Source organism: Anabas testudineus, chromosome 15 (genome assembly GCF_900324465.2).
Source record: "Anabas testudineus chromosome 15, fAnaTes1.2, whole genome shotgun sequence".
NCBI classification, from domain to species: domain Eukaryota; kingdom Metazoa; phylum Chordata; class Actinopteri; order Anabantiformes; family Anabantidae; genus Anabas; species Anabas testudineus.
The window spans coordinates 1003-18357 of NC_046624.1; the positions used below are offsets into that span (position 1 = coordinate 1003).

At 40.7% G+C, this 17355-nt stretch overlaps 1 protein-coding gene across 6 annotated transcripts; it reads right to left on the reverse strand.

Annotated features, from left to right (window-relative positions):
• Positions 1-5605: 5605 nt before the first annotated feature.
• On the reverse strand, positions 5606-13891 carry tk2 (thymidine kinase 2). Of its 6 annotated transcripts, none has more exons than XM_026354376.1 (11): positions 13628-13714; positions 12831-12988; positions 10948-10985; positions 10451-10525; positions 10275-10328; positions 10051-10140; positions 9838-9911; positions 9510-9598; positions 9199-9278; positions 7117-7197; positions 5606-6973 (listed from the first exon to the last, which is right to left on the reverse strand). In XM_026354376.1, exons 2-11 carry the CDS (start codon positions 12853-12855, stop codon positions 6884-6886), a joined length of 696 nt encoding a protein of 231 aa, XP_026210161.1. In that variant the 5' UTR covers positions 12856-12988; positions 13628-13714; the 3' UTR covers positions 5606-6883. The 6 variants fall into 6 exon arrangements, with proteins under 6 accessions (XP_026210161.1, XP_026210163.1, XP_026210159.1 ...); XM_026354378.1 differs by having other exon boundaries at positions 10948-11061; XM_026354374.1 differs by lacking the exon at positions 12831-12988 and having other exon boundaries at positions 13628-13891.
• Positions 13892-17355: the final 3464 nt, after the last annotated feature.

Below are 17355 nucleotides of genomic sequence, written 5' to 3' on the forward strand. Positions count from 1 at the left end.
CGGGTGTTCTGTGTTAAAAGTGCAGGGGGTGAGAGAAGAGCCCTGCAGAACAAAGAACAAGTGTATGTGAGGAACACACTCAGCAGCCAGATCTGGGAGGATTACTCACATAGTTTAATAAGTGAATGGACAAATGACATTTTATTTGACCACTCAGGTTATACGGTTTGTTTATGAAAGAAGGGGGAAGTCATAATATGAATAATCTGATACAAGTCAATAAGTGTTTAAATCGCAGTTCACATATGTGCCTTTGAGAATGTTAGTTAAAACACTGGTGTTAATGTGTCACTAGGTGGCAGTGCAGGACAACAAATGCTTATATATCCTAGACAAAAAAAGAAAAAAAGACAGCCTTCTACATGCCCTATACTATGCTGTATGAGACTTTGGATGTGAAGTAAAAGCCATGACAGTATCATCATCATTTCACTGAGAGAGAAAGTTTGTTATTTGTTCATAGTTTGGTTTGGATGAAATGTAAAATGAAGAGAAAACCTAGATGAACATATGAAGAATAAGAAGAAATGAAGTGTGGATTTATTTCCTGTGGGAAAATGTGGTCAAACAGAGGAGACACGGTGGCTGTGACTCAATAGGTAGAGCAGTTGTCTGCCAATCACAGGATTAGTGGTTCGATTCCCGCGTGCCACGTCACATGCCAAAGTGTCCTTGGTCAAGATACTGAACCCCTAGTTGCCCCCGGTGAGTCAGGTCAGCTGCATAGCAGCTCTGCCATCGGTGTGTGCTTGTGCGTGTGAATGGGTGAATGAGACGCAGTGTAAAGCGCTTTGAGTACCAGCTAGGTAGAAAAGCGCTGTATAAGTGCAGGCCATTTACCATTTACTTAATGACAAGATGTTGACAGAAAGAGTGAAAGTCAACTTGGAGCAGAGAAGACGTGAGGACGCGGTCGGATCACAAAATGGACGCCAAAGATTCTGTGGTTGTAATGGTGAATCATTTCCACCAGATCCCCATTTAAAAATCAACAAAACCTCAGACGGTCAAGAAAAGTTTTTCACTCCACGATTTCTTCCAGATTGTCTCTTGTACTGAAGACTTGCTCCATCCCAATGACGACTAAAGACTCCTAGTCAGAGAACAGACAAACATCCAAGTTTCATGATGGAAAATGAGATTTGAACCCTTTGAAAGTCTTCTCTGTGTTTGTGAGTTGACTGAGACATGAACAGTCTCCACCCCGGTGCTCACACCGTACGCTAAATACACTGAACAGGAAATTATATTTATTTATTTATATTATTATTAAAAGAGAGGAAACACACACACAAGACGCATGCGCGAGTAATAGATAGTGGAGCAGACTTTTGATTGAAACGATGGAAAGTGAACTGAACCAGGGGTGCGTCCATTTTCATGAAAAGAGCTAATATGACTCAAACACGACCATGTTACTGTTTTATTACAGACCATGTTACTGTTTTATTACAGACCATGTTACTGTTTTATCCCAGACCATGTTACTTTTTTATTACAGACCATGTTACAGTTTTATCCCAGACCATGTTACTGTTTTGTTACAGACCATGTTACTGTTTTATCCCAGACCATGTTACTTTTTTATTACAGACCATGTTACAGTTTTATCCCAGACCATGTTACTGTTTTGTTACAGACCATGTTACTGTTTTTTCCCAGACCATGTTACTATTTTGTTACAGACCATGTTACAGTTTTATCCCAGACCATGTTACTGTTTTATTACAGACCATGTTACTGTTTTATCCCAGACCATGTTACTGTTTTATTACAGACCATGTTACTGTTTTATCCCAGACCATGTTACTGTTTTATTACAGACCATGTTACTGTTTTATCACAGACCATGTTACTGTTTTATAACAGACCATGTTACAGTTTTATTACAGACCATGTTACTGTTTTATCACAGACCATGTTACTGTTTTCTACATGATAAATAGTACATTTGCATAGTTTTTAAATTACCATATTGCTATTATTTCAAAGGATGGTCAACTTCACAAATGAATTCTGTATTGTAAATATGGTTTTAGCTTTAATATCTGTTGCACCTATCAGAACTTCCATCTACCATATGTGCAGTTGTAGGATGTCACAGAACAAAGAACATTTGGTTCATTTAACAATAAATACAGGTTGAATTGATCAGACGAGAAAAGCTGGAGAAAATACTTTTGGACAACAGGTGACTGCTGGAATCTGTAGACAGAGGCGGCAACTGCAGGGAGCTGGTAGAAGCTGACAGACAAAGGTTGAAGGTGGATGAGTGATTATTTCTGTGTCTGTTAGAGGCTGTAGATGGTGGAGGTAACTACTAATAACTATATTACAATACAATAATAAAATATATAATATAGATGTTAAGGGGTGAATATTTATTTATAGTTACTATTGGCACTGTAGGACCAACAAACAGTAAATATTTTAATGGTAAACAGGAAGTGATCTACAAACAACAAAAAACATATAAAGTCATGTTGTTTGTTGAAGCATCTGTTGCTAATGTACATTTTTCAACACGTTATCTCACACATTTAAACAAACACCCTGCATGAAAGATGAGAAGATGGGAGGAGCTACTAATTCATTTAATATTGGGATATGAGACTGACCACCAATGAGAGGTATGATTCTGGCTACAGTGCCAAAATCCCTGGTTAGTCTATTAAATAGCTACACTATAAATAAGCTGAAAGTCCCATGAATTACCTGAGATCAACTGACGAAACACAAAGGAATATGAGATGCACATATACTCAGAGAATAGAACATCTAATTATGGCAGTTTATAGCTTTAAATCACCCTTTTGTAAAAGAACCATTAAATTGCATTTGAACACATAGTGTAACGTGTGAATAGCCGGGATTTTCACTTTAAGGTACCTTATTGTTGGAGCTCATGTGTTCCTGTTTACCATGTCCTGTCTCACAGTTCAGGTTGCTACTGAGTGGCGTTTTCAAACCTATCCAGCAATGTCCACTCACCCTGATGAATCCTGAAACCTCCATCCTGAGGCCATGTGCACTGGCACTAACCTCCACAGCAGCAACATGTGCGTCGCCTCATCTAAAGCACACTGTTCCAAACATTCCAAGTTCCCACTAAACATCTTTCACTTAGCTCTTTAACTCAAATACCCAAAATCCCACTCACTCACAAGTTTGGTGCAACACGTGTCCTCTAACATTAAACTAGAGCCTTTTCTACATTTTACTGAAGTGGAAGTTAGTTCTTAGTTGTCCTTCTTCTCCTTCTCTCTTCAGTAGATTCAGTAGGTTAACATCACTCATTAGCCCACAGTAAAGACTGACACCTGTCTAATCCACACTTTCAAGAACTGAACTGTTCCAAACCGAGGATATTTCATTCACTATTCGTAACAGAGTTTTACCCAAACATAATCAAGATTGATGAAACACACATTTACACATTTGTAGATCTGTTGAGACTAGTATGTGTGTTGTATGCGCCCTTACTCATTGTGGTTTATGGTAGTGAGAAAGAGGTTCTGTGCGTTGTTTTTACCAGTATTAAGGTACATGTATGTGTGTGACTGTTGTGACCCATGTCGGATGTACAGAGCTGACAATAATGTTCTTGTGAAGAATAAATGGCTTGTTCTACAGCCAAAAGAGAAGACTTTACTTGTTCTTTACAAACCACGCAGGAGTTGCTGCACTCAACAAAATCTGAAACACGTTGAATGATGTGAACATAGACAAATCAACAGGGTACTACATACTGAATTATAATATTAGTATTTTAGTTTTTCAATCACATTAGCCCCATGAATGTATTGTATTGTATATATTTAAACATTGAATTTTTAATGTCAAAAAACATGATCAATTAATTTGAGGCAGTAGGTGAATAGTAAACCTCAAATAATGGGAGTCCATTTCTGGACGAATTTATTTTCTCCAACACGTTATATTCTGATGTTATTAGTGGATTACATCATACTTTACAATCACTATATCATGTGTTAGTGTGCAAATAAAGTGCTATTTTATTCTTTTAAAATACAAATGAACCGTTTACAGTGTTATTATTAATATATTTTCAGTTCAGTACAGCTGCACACAGGTACGATACAGCTACGAAGCTGACGATCCCTGCAGAAAGGTCCAGAGACACATCTATGGTAAGTTTATGGTGGGCAATCTGATGTGCACAAGACTGTTTTGCCAACATTATCCTTGTCTGCTAGTGGTGCACCGTGTGTGATTTCAAACAGAGATGGCCTCTTGCCTCCACCCTCCACACTGTAAATGGTAAATGTTCTGCAATAATATAGCACTTTTCTACCTAACTGGTACTCAAAGATTTACACTGCATCTCATTCACCCATTCACACACAGAGATTCAAGCACACGCCAATGGCAGCTGGTCTGACTCACCGGGGGCAATGTGGGGTTCAGCATCTTGCTCAAGGTCACTTTGGCATGTGATGTGGCAGTCGGGAATCGATCCTATGATTCTCAGACAACTGCTCTATCTATTAAGCCACAGCCATCCTACTGTAGATTTCTTTTACTCAAATCTCTGATTCTCACATGGAGGAAGATGAGTGGGCCGTCCATTATCAAGGATCTAGGTCTTCATAGTACTGACTGTACTTGTCTGGTGAGCACCTCCTGTGCAAACATCACCTATGATGACCCAGCCTAAATCTAGCTTTTGTGCATAAGGTGCATCATGAGGTCCATTATACCGTTCACGTCCATTATGGGCTCTAATAATGTCTCTTCCCAACAACAACGTGACATCAACTGCTGGCTCGAGAGCTGGGATTTTGTCTCTAATCTGTCTTAGGTGGTGATGATGGTATACAGCTTCTGGAGTAGGGATCTCTGATCTGTTATTTGGGATCTCATTATATTCAATAACAATGGGCAACGGGATTTTCACTGTTCCGTCCATAGATTCCACTGTGAATCCCTGGGCTTTTCTTCCTGCTGTCTCTACAACACCTGCATAGGTTTTGAGTGTATATGTCACTGCTGAACTTTTGTCAAAGAACTCAGTTCTGGCTAATGACAAGTTACGCTGGTCATCTAAAATAAATGTGCTTGTCACTGTTACATTCTGTGCATTTAATGGGAGTGTGACAGGATCTTGCAACGAAAAGCATGTGTTCATTTCTTTGAGGTCATTTTTCTGAATCCTCTGCATTTCTTCAGTGGATGTGGTTTATCATGCATAGGACACAGGCTGTTGACGCAGTATTTGATGGTAATTCATATGTTCTATGTACTGAAACAGATTTTATCAGACTTGGTTTGTCTTTCTTGTAGAAAAGGTAGACACATGAAAGCCTCTGTCATTTTTCTCATTAGCTTCTCTGCAAATGAAATCTTTATTAACAAAGAAAGGGGGAAAGGCAACACTTTGATCTTTCTTGTATTTGGACCCATAAGACATCCACTTGTCTTAGAGATAGAAAAGAAACTTGTCAACCATAGGTTGGCCAGACCTCACCCCACCCCCAAGTGCTCATGGTTTGCCCCTCCAGCTGCTCCCTCAACACCCAACCAGTCCAACCAAAATTGTTCAATTTCTATATAATTGATCAATAAAAGGACAAATGTGACCATGAATTGTTCAAATCATGTGTGTTTAATATTGGACTGTATGGTTTATTATCTTACCATATCACTAACCATCATGCTAGTAGAAATTAAAGGACAGAAAATAGATTCTGACTGGAAGTGTGACGTTCTGATTTATAACTTCTGTGTGAAAAGGGTGTTTTAGGTCACTCAGGAACAGTCAGAGACATCTCACCTACCTGAGGAATACTCTACTCAGATTGTTGTTTTCTCCATTATGAAAAACAGGGACTAAAGGGATTTCAGGTGTAGCTCTCCAAAAAAACAGACTTGAAAACCTTTACTGAGTTTCTTTACTGTAACCTGCTTTCTCTTGCTGTTGGGAAACATCAGCCTATGTCACTGTCTCATCTAATGTATCATAAAGATTCTATTAAAATGTTGGGATTGCCGATGATTGTTGTCTAATACTTCAGCAATACCCTTCTATTGACTTGGAGTGTTAGTTTGGTTAACATAGCTATTTTTTATATTAACAAAAACTATTATCACTTAACTACTTTTATTCCATTACTCTGAAAAAAATCTTGTACCAAAATGTTCTTGTTTGCAGTTAGCTCCCCTGTTTTAGTTATCAGAACACCTTACATTGCACACTTTTTTTGTTTTAATTTTATTATTAAAAGGAAGTACGGTATTTGTTTTAGCAAGATTTAGAGAAAAAGCACAGCAACTAAAACAAAGTTTTCTGTGTCCATCATAGGTGATTTTGCCCACTGATGAATCTGTTGAGGTATTGAATCTAGCTATGATTTTCAAGATACTCATAGTTACAGCTGCAAAGTGTAGTGGTAAACAGGGTCCAAATCCGAGCTGTGGCATACCTCTAGGAAGGGTCCTTAGGCAAATGATTTACAGACATCTAGACAGCAGCAAATTTTAGGGTAACACTTAAGTGTGTTCATTTCTACATACATACCAAACAAACTAATAAATAGAAACTGAACCACAAACTGCACACAATGTGCTACTAGTCATTTTTAGTGAGGATCAATGGAATGTTTTACTTCTACTCAAGTTAGTGCTGTTTCTGAAGCTGTCCCATCCACTAGAAAATTTTGCAATTAAAAGCTACCTAAACTTTCATGAACATACAGTATAATGAGTGACCTGTAGCTGAGTACATGTCTTCTCATAAGGAAACCTTTTTTACAATAACTAAAAATTTAAATAAGAGAAGAAAAACTGGTAAATGTAACAGCCCAGTTATAAACAGCTTGGTAGGATTCTCCTGTCTTCTAGCAGGGTGTATGTGAGTAACTGGCTATAAGAGGCAGCTTCCAGCTAGGATCTTGTCGCGGTTTTCTTCATACTGGTGTAGCATATTCTGCAGGTCATGATCAGCTGGAATCACCTGCACATATACACAGAGGTTTTCTTTAAAAACAGATCAGAATTAAGAAAGGTCAGCAGAACAAAGAGTGGAAATACACAACTTCATGGTGGGAAAAAGGTCAAACCAAAGAAAAGACTTCCCTGCAGATACCAGACACTGACCAAAACAGGAGCAGGAAGAGGGAAGGAGGTTTGCTTAATAAGCCAGTCCTCATAGAGGTGATGGATGGATTCCAGATACTCCTGATGGATGGAAACACACACACACACACACACACACACACACACACACACACACACACACACACACACACACACACACACACACACACACACACACACACACACACACACACACACACACACACACACACACACACACACACACACACACACACACCTTTAGAAGTGAGTTTAAAAGGTGCATCATCCAGAAAGTTTTCACAGCGTTTAACTTTTTCCCCATTTTGTTATGTTACAGCCTTATTCCAAAATTGATGAAATTCATTATTTTATTATTATTATTATATTTTTTTTATAAAAAAAGAAAAAAAAAAGAAAAGTATATTTAACCTCTTAGGACCTGGCGTACACATGCGTGTACATCACATTTTGGTTTCTTGTGCGTGCAAGCTGATCGCAACTGTTACAAAGCCCTTGACAAATAGGTGAGTAAAGAAAATGGCATTGCTAGTTTTCAATGCTAAATGTTTTGAATGTCTTATAATTTGTTTTTGCAGGCAGATGATGTCTTCCCAAAACTGTTGAAGCTGATGATGCTTAGTTTATATACTTATCAGGTTCCAATAAGCCCAAATAGCAAAGAGAAATAAAAAATGCATATTAAATTAGGGCCCGGGACTTAAGAGATTAAAATATAAAACTAAAAAAATCACATGTACATAAGTATCCACAGCCATTGCTCAATACTTTGTTGAAACACCTTTAGCACGAATTACAGCCTCAAGTCTTTTTGATTATAATGCTAAAAGCTTGACACACCTATTTTTGGTTTCTCCCATTCTTCTTTACCCCTCAAGCTCCATCAGGTTGGATGGGGAGCGCTGGTGCACAGTCATTTTCAGATCTCTCTAGAGATGTTCAATTGAGTTCTGGGCTCTGGCTGAACCACTCAGGGACATTCACAGAGTTGTCCTGTAACCACTCCTTTGTTTTCATTGTGTGTGCTTAGCCTGGTTGTCATGTTGAAATATAAATGCCCCAATCTGAGGTCCAGAGGTCTCTGGAACAGGTTTTCATCATAGATGTCTCTGTACATTGCTGTTTTCATCTTTCTCTCAATCCTGTCAAGTCTCCCTGTTCCTGCCTCTAAAAACATCCCCACAGCATGATGCTGCTGACACCATGCTTCACTATAGGGTTAGTATTGGGGAGGTGCTGAGAGGTGCCTGGTTTCATCCAGACATGTCACTTGGCATTCAGGCCAAAGAGTTTCAATCCTTGTTTCATCGGATCAGAGAAAACTTTGTCTCATGGTCTGAGAGTCCTACAGGTGCATTTTGACAACTTTTGCTGGGAAGTGGTTTACGTCTGGCCACTCTACCACACAGGCCTGATAGGTGGAGTGCTCCAGAGATGGTTGTTCTCCTGGAAGGTTCTCTTCCCTCCACAAGGAAACACTGGAGCTCCTTCAGAATGATCATTGGGCTCCAGGACTAAGGCCATTCTCTCTCTATTGCTCAGTTTGGCCGGACGGCCCACTCTAGGAAGAACTCTGGTGGTTTCAAACTTCTTCCATTTATGGATGATGGAGGTCACTGTGCTCATTTGGACCCTTAATGTTGCAGAAATTTTTCTGTAACCTTCCCCAATTCTGTGCCTCGATAAAAACCCTTCTTGGAGGTCTACAAAAAATTTCCTTGGACTTCATGGCTTGGTTTGTGCTCTGACATGCACTGTTAACTGTGGGACCCTATGTAGGCAGGTATGTCTTTACAAATCATATTCAATCAAGTGAATTTTGCACATGTCGACTCCAAATACGTTGTAGAATCATCTCAAGGATGATCAGTGGAAACAGGATTCACCAGAGCTTAATTTTAAGTGTCATGAGAAAGACTTTGAATACTTATGTACATGTGATTTTTTAGTTTTTAATAAAATTGCAAATAATTCAAAAATGGAGCCATGGGAAATGTGATCTCTGACAGTGACCTTAGTGTCTCTCATATTTAGAAAGTGATGGATGGTGAAGTAACAACACATTTGGGTTTGCATCCTCACCAGTGGAATGACTTTCTCCTCTTCTCGGCATCTCTGCTTTAACCTCTCGTAGCAGGTCTGAGGCGACGTCTGCAGGTAGACTGCAGCCAGAAGAAAAGATTCACACAAACTACATCAACAAGCTGTAGCTGCTCCCAACATCACTATCAAACAAATGTGACATACACTATATGATGGGATATCATTATAGTTCTAATGTTTGTTTAATGAGGGAATGTCAAAAATAAAAATGCTACACCTACCTACTGCATTTCCTACCAACATAAGCTTTATTAAATGTATGTTTGTGTTTTAGCTTTGTGTGTTCTCACCAATCAGGTCAACAGGAATGGAAATGTTAGTTGTGATCCAATCAAACCACTCGCTGAGTACAGCAAAGTCCACCTCTGGCATTTTCCCACTGAAAAAAATACAATTTTAAATACATTATTTAAAAATCTACAACATAGCGTCAAGACGTCCACTTCAACTCAGGCGTCTTTTTCCTTTGGAAATCTAAATTACAAAAGTGCCATTCGTGCTTCAACTGTTACATAACAAAATCAATCAAACCAGCAAGAACTTGTCTGAAACTGTGCAGGGATTCATTTATCTGGTCTCTTAGTCTGACCCAGGAGTTCTGACCACAAGCAAGAGTACCTTCTAAAGAGATTCTCCACAAAGATGTACTTGGCACTGAAGATGGACCTCTCCATCATCCTGACAGGAGCAGACTGTGAAGAAGAACAAGAACATTTTGGTGCAAGTCTTGGTAAATGGTTGATTTCCTGATGAAGTTGTATCTTTGTCCCGCTACTTCACAGCACTGCACACCGACACACTGTACATGAACTAGCAGAACAGTCCACTTACTACAGATGACAGGTGTCTATCCAGCATGGTGAGTTGAACGTAGGTCTGCAGTGTGATGCCCCAGCGCTTAGGATCCTGATACATCAGCGCCTGCAGGGACAGAAAAAAAACAGCTGACACAAGTAGCACATCAGACGAAGAAACAGCCATCAGTCCATCTGCTACTACAACTGTCTGAGTGATAAAAAGAACTCTGGTATCAGGTCAGTATGATCACACAGTACCAGTGGGTTGTGTCCACGAACATTCCTCCATTTAGAGACTGGTTCTGTAAGGACCTGGAATGAAAAATTAGTAGTACTCAAACCATGCCTGTGTAAGAAGTACAGTGATGCCTCCTAATGGAAGTACATACACACACTGCACACATTGGCTACAGAATGATATTGCTTTGCTGTACCTCTATATTGCTCGTCTTGCTAAAATATTCCAGACATGTTGTCTTCCCGCTGGCAATGTTCCCCTCAATACAGATCTGGCAAAACCAGGGAAAGAGATAAAGAGTGATGCAGACAATTCAAGTCAAGTCAAGTCAAAAAGCTTTATTGTCATTCCAACCACATATAGCTGAAGCAGTATATAGTGAAATGAGACGTTTCTCCAGAACCATGGTGCTACATAAAATGGCAACAAGACAAACATGGAGCTGAGGACTGCTAAGTTGTCCTAGCAAAACACATAAAGTGCATCCTGTGCAACCTAGTGCAAACAGTGCAAGAACACAAAGAAAAAGTGCAGACAGACGTCTGAAGACAGTGCAAGGATATTACCATGATAATGATAAGAATAACTTTATTGTCATTGTACGTTGTACAACAAAATTAGAGACATTTTGACATATGCAGCACAGTACGAGTATGTTGCAACCGTAATGATTCGCATTTAGTCACAACTCACCACTGCTTTCTTATCCCCTCCATTCCGCACCAGCTTCCCTTGGAAGGAAGACAACATAATGAGACAAGACTTCCCTTCCCACTTCCTAGTGCTGGCCTCTCTTGGGTCAGCAAGCTACAAGCAGGGAAACAAAGATATTAAGATGCAAAGCAGCTGCAGCACAGCGTGTTAGTAGGCGCACACCTTTGTTCTGGCTCTGTCCACCATGACACTGGACTGGAAATGTTTCCATGTACAATCTGACGAACCATGAGGTTTATGTAAAAATCCCCAAAGTAAAATCTACACTTTATCACTACAGTCACCATCATGCATTGTCCAACTTGTTGAAGAACAGATACAAAAACTAGCACAGACAGCAGTACACAAAAAGTGTTTTACTTGAAAGTTTGTGAACCATGTTGAATTTTCTCTAAAAATTGCTGAAGAGAATCCAACTAACAAATGGACAGAAAATCTAACCATATCATTTATCTACTAAAAAAAAGTATTCTACCTTCAATATTTGTGTGTGGCATTCATTTGTGAACCTCTAGGATTTAAAAGGGAAGGTCAGGTCAAAGGTTTCTGAACCTCACCAGCCTGAAAATGATTCCAAGACGATTCCTGAGGAGTATGTACTCCTCCAGGAGAGCATTCAGGAGTGGCCATCCAACAAAGATCCCACCTAAATCAAAGTATAGTCCAGGGGTCATAGGGTCACATCTAGGAAACTATAAGCCTCTAATGCGGCGGGCAATATTACGTTAGAATTATCAATATCAATGTTCTGTTCTCAGGTCCATCATCAGCATCAACACTGAACAGTAATGCTTTTCATTGCAGAGCTGCAAGGAATAAGCCACTTCTCTCCAAAAACATCATTACTGCCCGTCTACAATTGGCTTAACATTCAGCTATATAATGCCCCTAAACACATATGTTGTTCTACCAAAGAGTGTTAACACAGAAGAAAGGTGATGTTTGGAATGGTAAAATCAATGTCCTGATATTAATTAATAGAAATGCTCTGAAGCAGGCAGTTCATGTCAGGACGCCAAACAGCATCCCTCAGTTGAAGCTAGAATAAATGGTAAATGGTCTGCACTTATATAGCACTTTTCTACCTGGTTGGTACTCAAAGCACTTTACACTGCTTCTCATTCACCCATTCACACACACATTCACACACCGATGGCAGAGCTGCTATGCAGCTGACCTGACTCACCGGGGGCAACTAGGGGTTCAGTATCTTGCCTAAGGACACTTTGGCATGTGACGTGGCAGCCGGGAATCGAACCCCCAATCCTGTGATTGGCAGACAACTCTACCTATTGAGCCACAGCCACCCCTTGTATGTACAACATACAACAATGTAGAGTGTTGAATTACCACACACTAATACTCAAGATTCAATCATGTTTGACAATAAATTAAATAGTGAATTATTCAATAACTAATCACTTTTAGTGTGATATTTATGTACAAATACAGACAATTCTAAAGGGTTCACAAACTTTCAAGTACCACTGTAGATCAGCTGGTCAAGGCAGAAAACAGAAACTATAGTGTAGATGTGACAGACATTTACATTTAGTGATTTGGCAGATGCAAAGTGACTTAAAGGTAAGGCAAAACAAATCTAAGAAAAAAATCCTCTATAGGAAGAAATGTTTTTATTTCATGAGACCCCAATGCAAGATGGGAGAAAGATTTTATTTGTTTGTTGTTTTTTTAAAGATCAAACAGATAAATATTGATACCAGGCATGAAGACTTTCCCCTAGTAGCTCCTTCCAAGATAAGATCAACATTCAAAGATCAAAAAACTACTGCTGACACTGTGGCTCTCAGTGACATCATGTCAGAATTGAAGTATTTTTAAAGGGATTGACTTTTCCATACCTGCACACATCCTGGTGGTCAGCATTCCTCATAACTTTTAACAGCTCTTGTTGAACTGGAGACTCTTAAGAACAGTGATGCTTCTCATGTACGTGTGGCTCTGGTGTGTATGACACGAGGAAGAAATGTGCAGAGAGGGCAATCCAGGAAACACATTTCTAGAGAAATGAACCATCCCTTTAGTTTCACCTTTCAAGAAATAGCTTCTCTGACGTGTTGATCTTTTAATGTCAGGTCAGCTGCATAGCAGCTCTGCCATCGGTGTGTGTGTGTGCTTGTGTGTGTGAATGGGTGAATGAGAGGCAGTGTAAAGCACTTTGAGTACCAGTTAGGTAGAAAGGCGCTATATAAGTGCAGGCCATTTACCATTTAATGGTGGGGTCCCTTTTGGTGCCTGATCAAGCTTTGAATTAGATCGTGGTGGCCAACACTGCTCCTGGAGATCCACTAGCCTGCTTGTTTTCCAGCTATCTGTCTTACCCACTGCTGATTACATGCCCTGGCTTAGATCTTGAGAAGTAACTTCAAAGCCTGTAATTTAATGGATGTGATCACACAACCATCCGGGTTCTCAATCCAAGTTTAGGTTGAGAAAGCTCCGGGAACTATTCACTTTCGTTACGTTACAATACGTCAGTACACGGCTGCTACGGAAAGTAGCATAAACGTTACATCACTTTATTTGTGGCTTCACATTATGCTAAAAATCGTGTTTCCTCAAGCTACGTAGGAGAGACTAAAGGCACGAGGAGAGGTTTTCAGCTCATGAGAAGCAGCCGGTACTTGGCACCACTCACCTGCGGTACCGATCGCGGTCTCTGTGCCGCTCGGGCCTCTGCTCTGTAGCAGTCTGCAGCTCCCGGTGTTAAACGTCCTGCCTGGGTGACACCGAACCGCAGCAGCCGCTCTCAGAGACGACGGAGCCTCGGCACAGTGAGGAGACAACAGCCTAACACACCTGGACCATAGCGGCACTCCTCTACCTCCTACCAACATCTCGCTGTGGATGTGAGAAGAACTAACGCAGCGTTAGCGTGCGCCAAACAGGAAGAAACGCCTTCTTCTGCTTCAACTCATTTAAGCTGCACTGCAGCGCACAGCGCCATCTACCGTACAGGAGTCGCCGTGACACCAACCAACAGACGTGGACCTGTTAAAATCGTCAATTTCACTTCACACTTGAAGGCCATTGTACACATGAGGGCTTAAGCTTAAGTTACCTTTTCGATGCAGTTTCTTAATACACAATTAAGAATTGATGACAGTGGGGTGAATTCAGGTAATTTAAGACAGCATAAGAAAGCAGCATTTAAAAGTGTCAATGAAAACAATTGGTGCTGGGAGCTTGCTGTAGAACACGTGACAAGTCACATAACTGAATACCTGTGAAATCACCTGGGAGGGCGTGGCCAGCATCAAACAGGAAGCTGACCCTAAAAATGAAGAGGAATGAGAAAAAAAAAAAAAGTCCTGTCTAAAAAGAGGGATAGATTATGGTTTGAATTTGGCCTGTAAGAATATATAACCCTATACCATCCAATATTAAAGAAGTTCATTTTAAAACAATGAATGGCATCTAGCCATGTTGGGAATTCTTACGATTGAAGGTTAATATTAACCTGCCTGAATAATTGCACCTTCTTTTATTCAGGAATGTTTCCTGTTTATTCTGGCAGAATTTACACAATTGCATTTCGACTTATAATTTGGATAAACACAAATGCCTTGTCTAACCGTAATATAAAATTTGGCATTTTTATGGAGGACAGAAAGACTTAATAATTTAATAATTCTGGGCAAAAACGTTTTACACACAAATGTATATATCTAAAAGTTACATACATCCCACAATGGTTTTAAAAGAAATATGTCTTTTCTTAGATTCTTTGAAATTAATTTGTTCCAAGAATGTTATATATCTCTATATATCTATGATTGGCATGTATATCATCTAATTTGACCCCCACACAGGAGTATGGAATAGATTTTTTAATGTCCCTCTATTAGAACAATTGTCATTGCTAATACTTCTATGTTTGTTCTTTACTATACTATGCTTTTGACTAATCTGAACAGTGTTATGTATGTCAGAAAAACCTAAATGATTGTAGGATTTTGTATTTTATATTGAAGCTCAAGGTATTTACCAAAGAAAAAGAGATTATACTATGTCATAATTATTAGATACTATGTTTTAACTGTTTTAGTATTACAGTTTTACCTGGACTAATCTGACACAGCAGTGGACTTTGAGATTGACAGACATGTTGACACTATAGGAAAGAAGAAGAGACAGGGGTATAGTATGGGTATAGTTTATCACAAGAACAAGTTGGGACCTGGGTTTCTGTAAAGATGACAGTCTTGACCTGACCCTAACAGTACAGAGGAAAGTGGTACATGGAATCCATGTTACTGTAAAGAAGTACAGGTGCACGAAACTACAGTATCTGCACTCAGGCAGAACTGGGCATTACACTGGGCCGTTGTCTAAGACACCACAAAACTAGCTTTGATACATTTCAAAGGCATTAGTTTGTATCCACGAAGCATCCTATGCTGATTTAGCTGCTCCTGATGGAACAGAGACACTCTGAGTAGGTCACAACGAGTTTCCTGCCTGAACAGTCCCAGTCCCTGCTCTAGTTTTGAGAATGATGAACCTGGTTCTTAAGGCTCTGTTCTTCTCATCTAGTTGTTTTTTGTCAGGAAAAATAATATATTATTAAGGCAGAATTTTTGACACTATCTAATTAAAACTTAAATATCATGTTGTATGAAATTGTTAAAAGAATTTGTCTATCCTGTAGATATTTGACATACTATGGACCTTTCTTTACTCTGATTAAAGGTCTAAAGGAGCAGATGTTTTTAGGATAGAGATATCCTTGACCATGGAGAGGCACACGTGTGTGAGACTGTGCAGAATGGGTGCTGCTGACTCTGATTCTGACCATAAAAGAGGCAAGACATGGATCTTATTCTGATAAATAGCTGTGTAACAGGTAGTTCTTTGCTCATTAGCTGAGCCCTCTCATGAGATTGTTTCCTTCTTTGTGCTTCTTTATTTTTTATTTATTTTTTATAGTATATGAAGAAAAGGCATATTTCTATCTTGATAGAAATATGCCATTTATTTCCACAGTAATATATATGTGTGTTTTGTCAGCCTATAAATATTGTGTTTGTTGGTATTTGTGACTTTGGTGAAAATGTGATTACATTTCTTACTTATTGATGCAGAAAACCAGAAAACTGAAAATAGTTTATCTTGCAGCTGTATTTTTTCTCAGCCTCCTTACATGAGCAATAGGAGAGAAGGTCTATGAATAAAGTTAGATTAGATTAAACAGAAATTGTGTAAAAGACAACTCTCAAGAAAAGGTTACAGTGACTCTGCTAAGGAACAAGAAGAGCTGCTCTACAAGGTAAAGAACTGATCTGTTCTATTTCGTATAGGCTTCGCCCTCTAAGAGCTGTCGCTATTGGGTTTATCCCCGCGCGCATGCGCAGTCGTGAAGAAATCTTTCGCGCCCTGTGCCAGCACAGGGCTACCTCACTCAGGTCCGCCCACAGAGTATAAAAGCCCTGCGTGACCTGAGAACTGCTCCCCTTTTTTACTTCAGCGTACTAATGCAGTCATCTTGTGAAGCACAGAAGATGTGTTCTGCTCTGCGTTCCACCGGCGGGGTTCGGCTGTGCCCAGGATGCAAAACCGCCTTCATCTTGGACGATGACCTCCATGCTCGCTGCGAAATCTGTCTCGGCCCTGAACATGCCGAGCTTGCCCTCACTCCTCGGGCCACGTTCCCCTATTGTGCACGCCTGCCCCTGGAGGAGAAGCAGCGACGGGTGGACGCCTTCGCGGTGCTCCGGGAGGACGACGGAGGCGACACCTGGGCTAGGCCAGTTAGCTTCCACATGGAATAGAGAGAAGCTATCGATTGCCTTGACCCCACCCGGTCTAGAGGGCGAGCTCCATGTAGGGCAAGAGTGCCCTGACTCGGCTCCCTCCATTGTGGGCTCTCCTCCTGGTTCCCCCCTCTTCCTCGTGGAAGACATGGGTGACGACAGGATGGTCCAGCCAGCTGTCTCCTCTCTTCTGCCTGCCGGCCACCTGCCTGCCTGCGGTGCTCTTCTCAGGGACCTCCCTGAGATTATTAAGAGAGCGGCTGACAGGAAAGGTATTCCTCTGCCTCCGGAGCCGCCTGCACCTGCTCCCAGCGACATGGTCGGCGACGTCTACCGCAGTGAACAAGAGGCTAAACGCCTCCCGCTATGGCCGACTTTTCCCGCCCTCCGCCCTTTCCTATCGGAGGCCGGTCAGAATCCTGGGAAGCTGAAGGCGCCGGTGGCTCGTTATGACCCCTTCACCAGAGTTCACGGGGAGACGGAGCGTGGTTTTCCTGCCGTTCCACCGCTAGAGCCGAGTCTAGCCTCCATCTTGCTCCCTAAGGCGACCTTCTTCGGCAGACGTCGGCCTACTCCGCCATCTTCCCGTGACCAGGTCACCGCCCGACTCACC

Coding starts and splice junctions, on each gene's coding strand:
- tk2 (XM_026354374.1), bottom strand. CDS start 13,826: ATGTTGGTAGGAGGTAGAGGAGTGCCGCTATGGTCCAGGTGTGTTAGG. Junction 10,329..10,450: donor GCAAGACGAGCAATATAGAG/GTACAGCAAAGC, acceptor TTTTCATTCCAG/GTCCTTACAGAACCAGTCTC. Junction 10,141..10,274: donor TTCGTGGACACAACCCACTG/GTACTGTGTGAT, acceptor CTGTCCCTGCAG/GCGCTGATGTATCAGGATCC.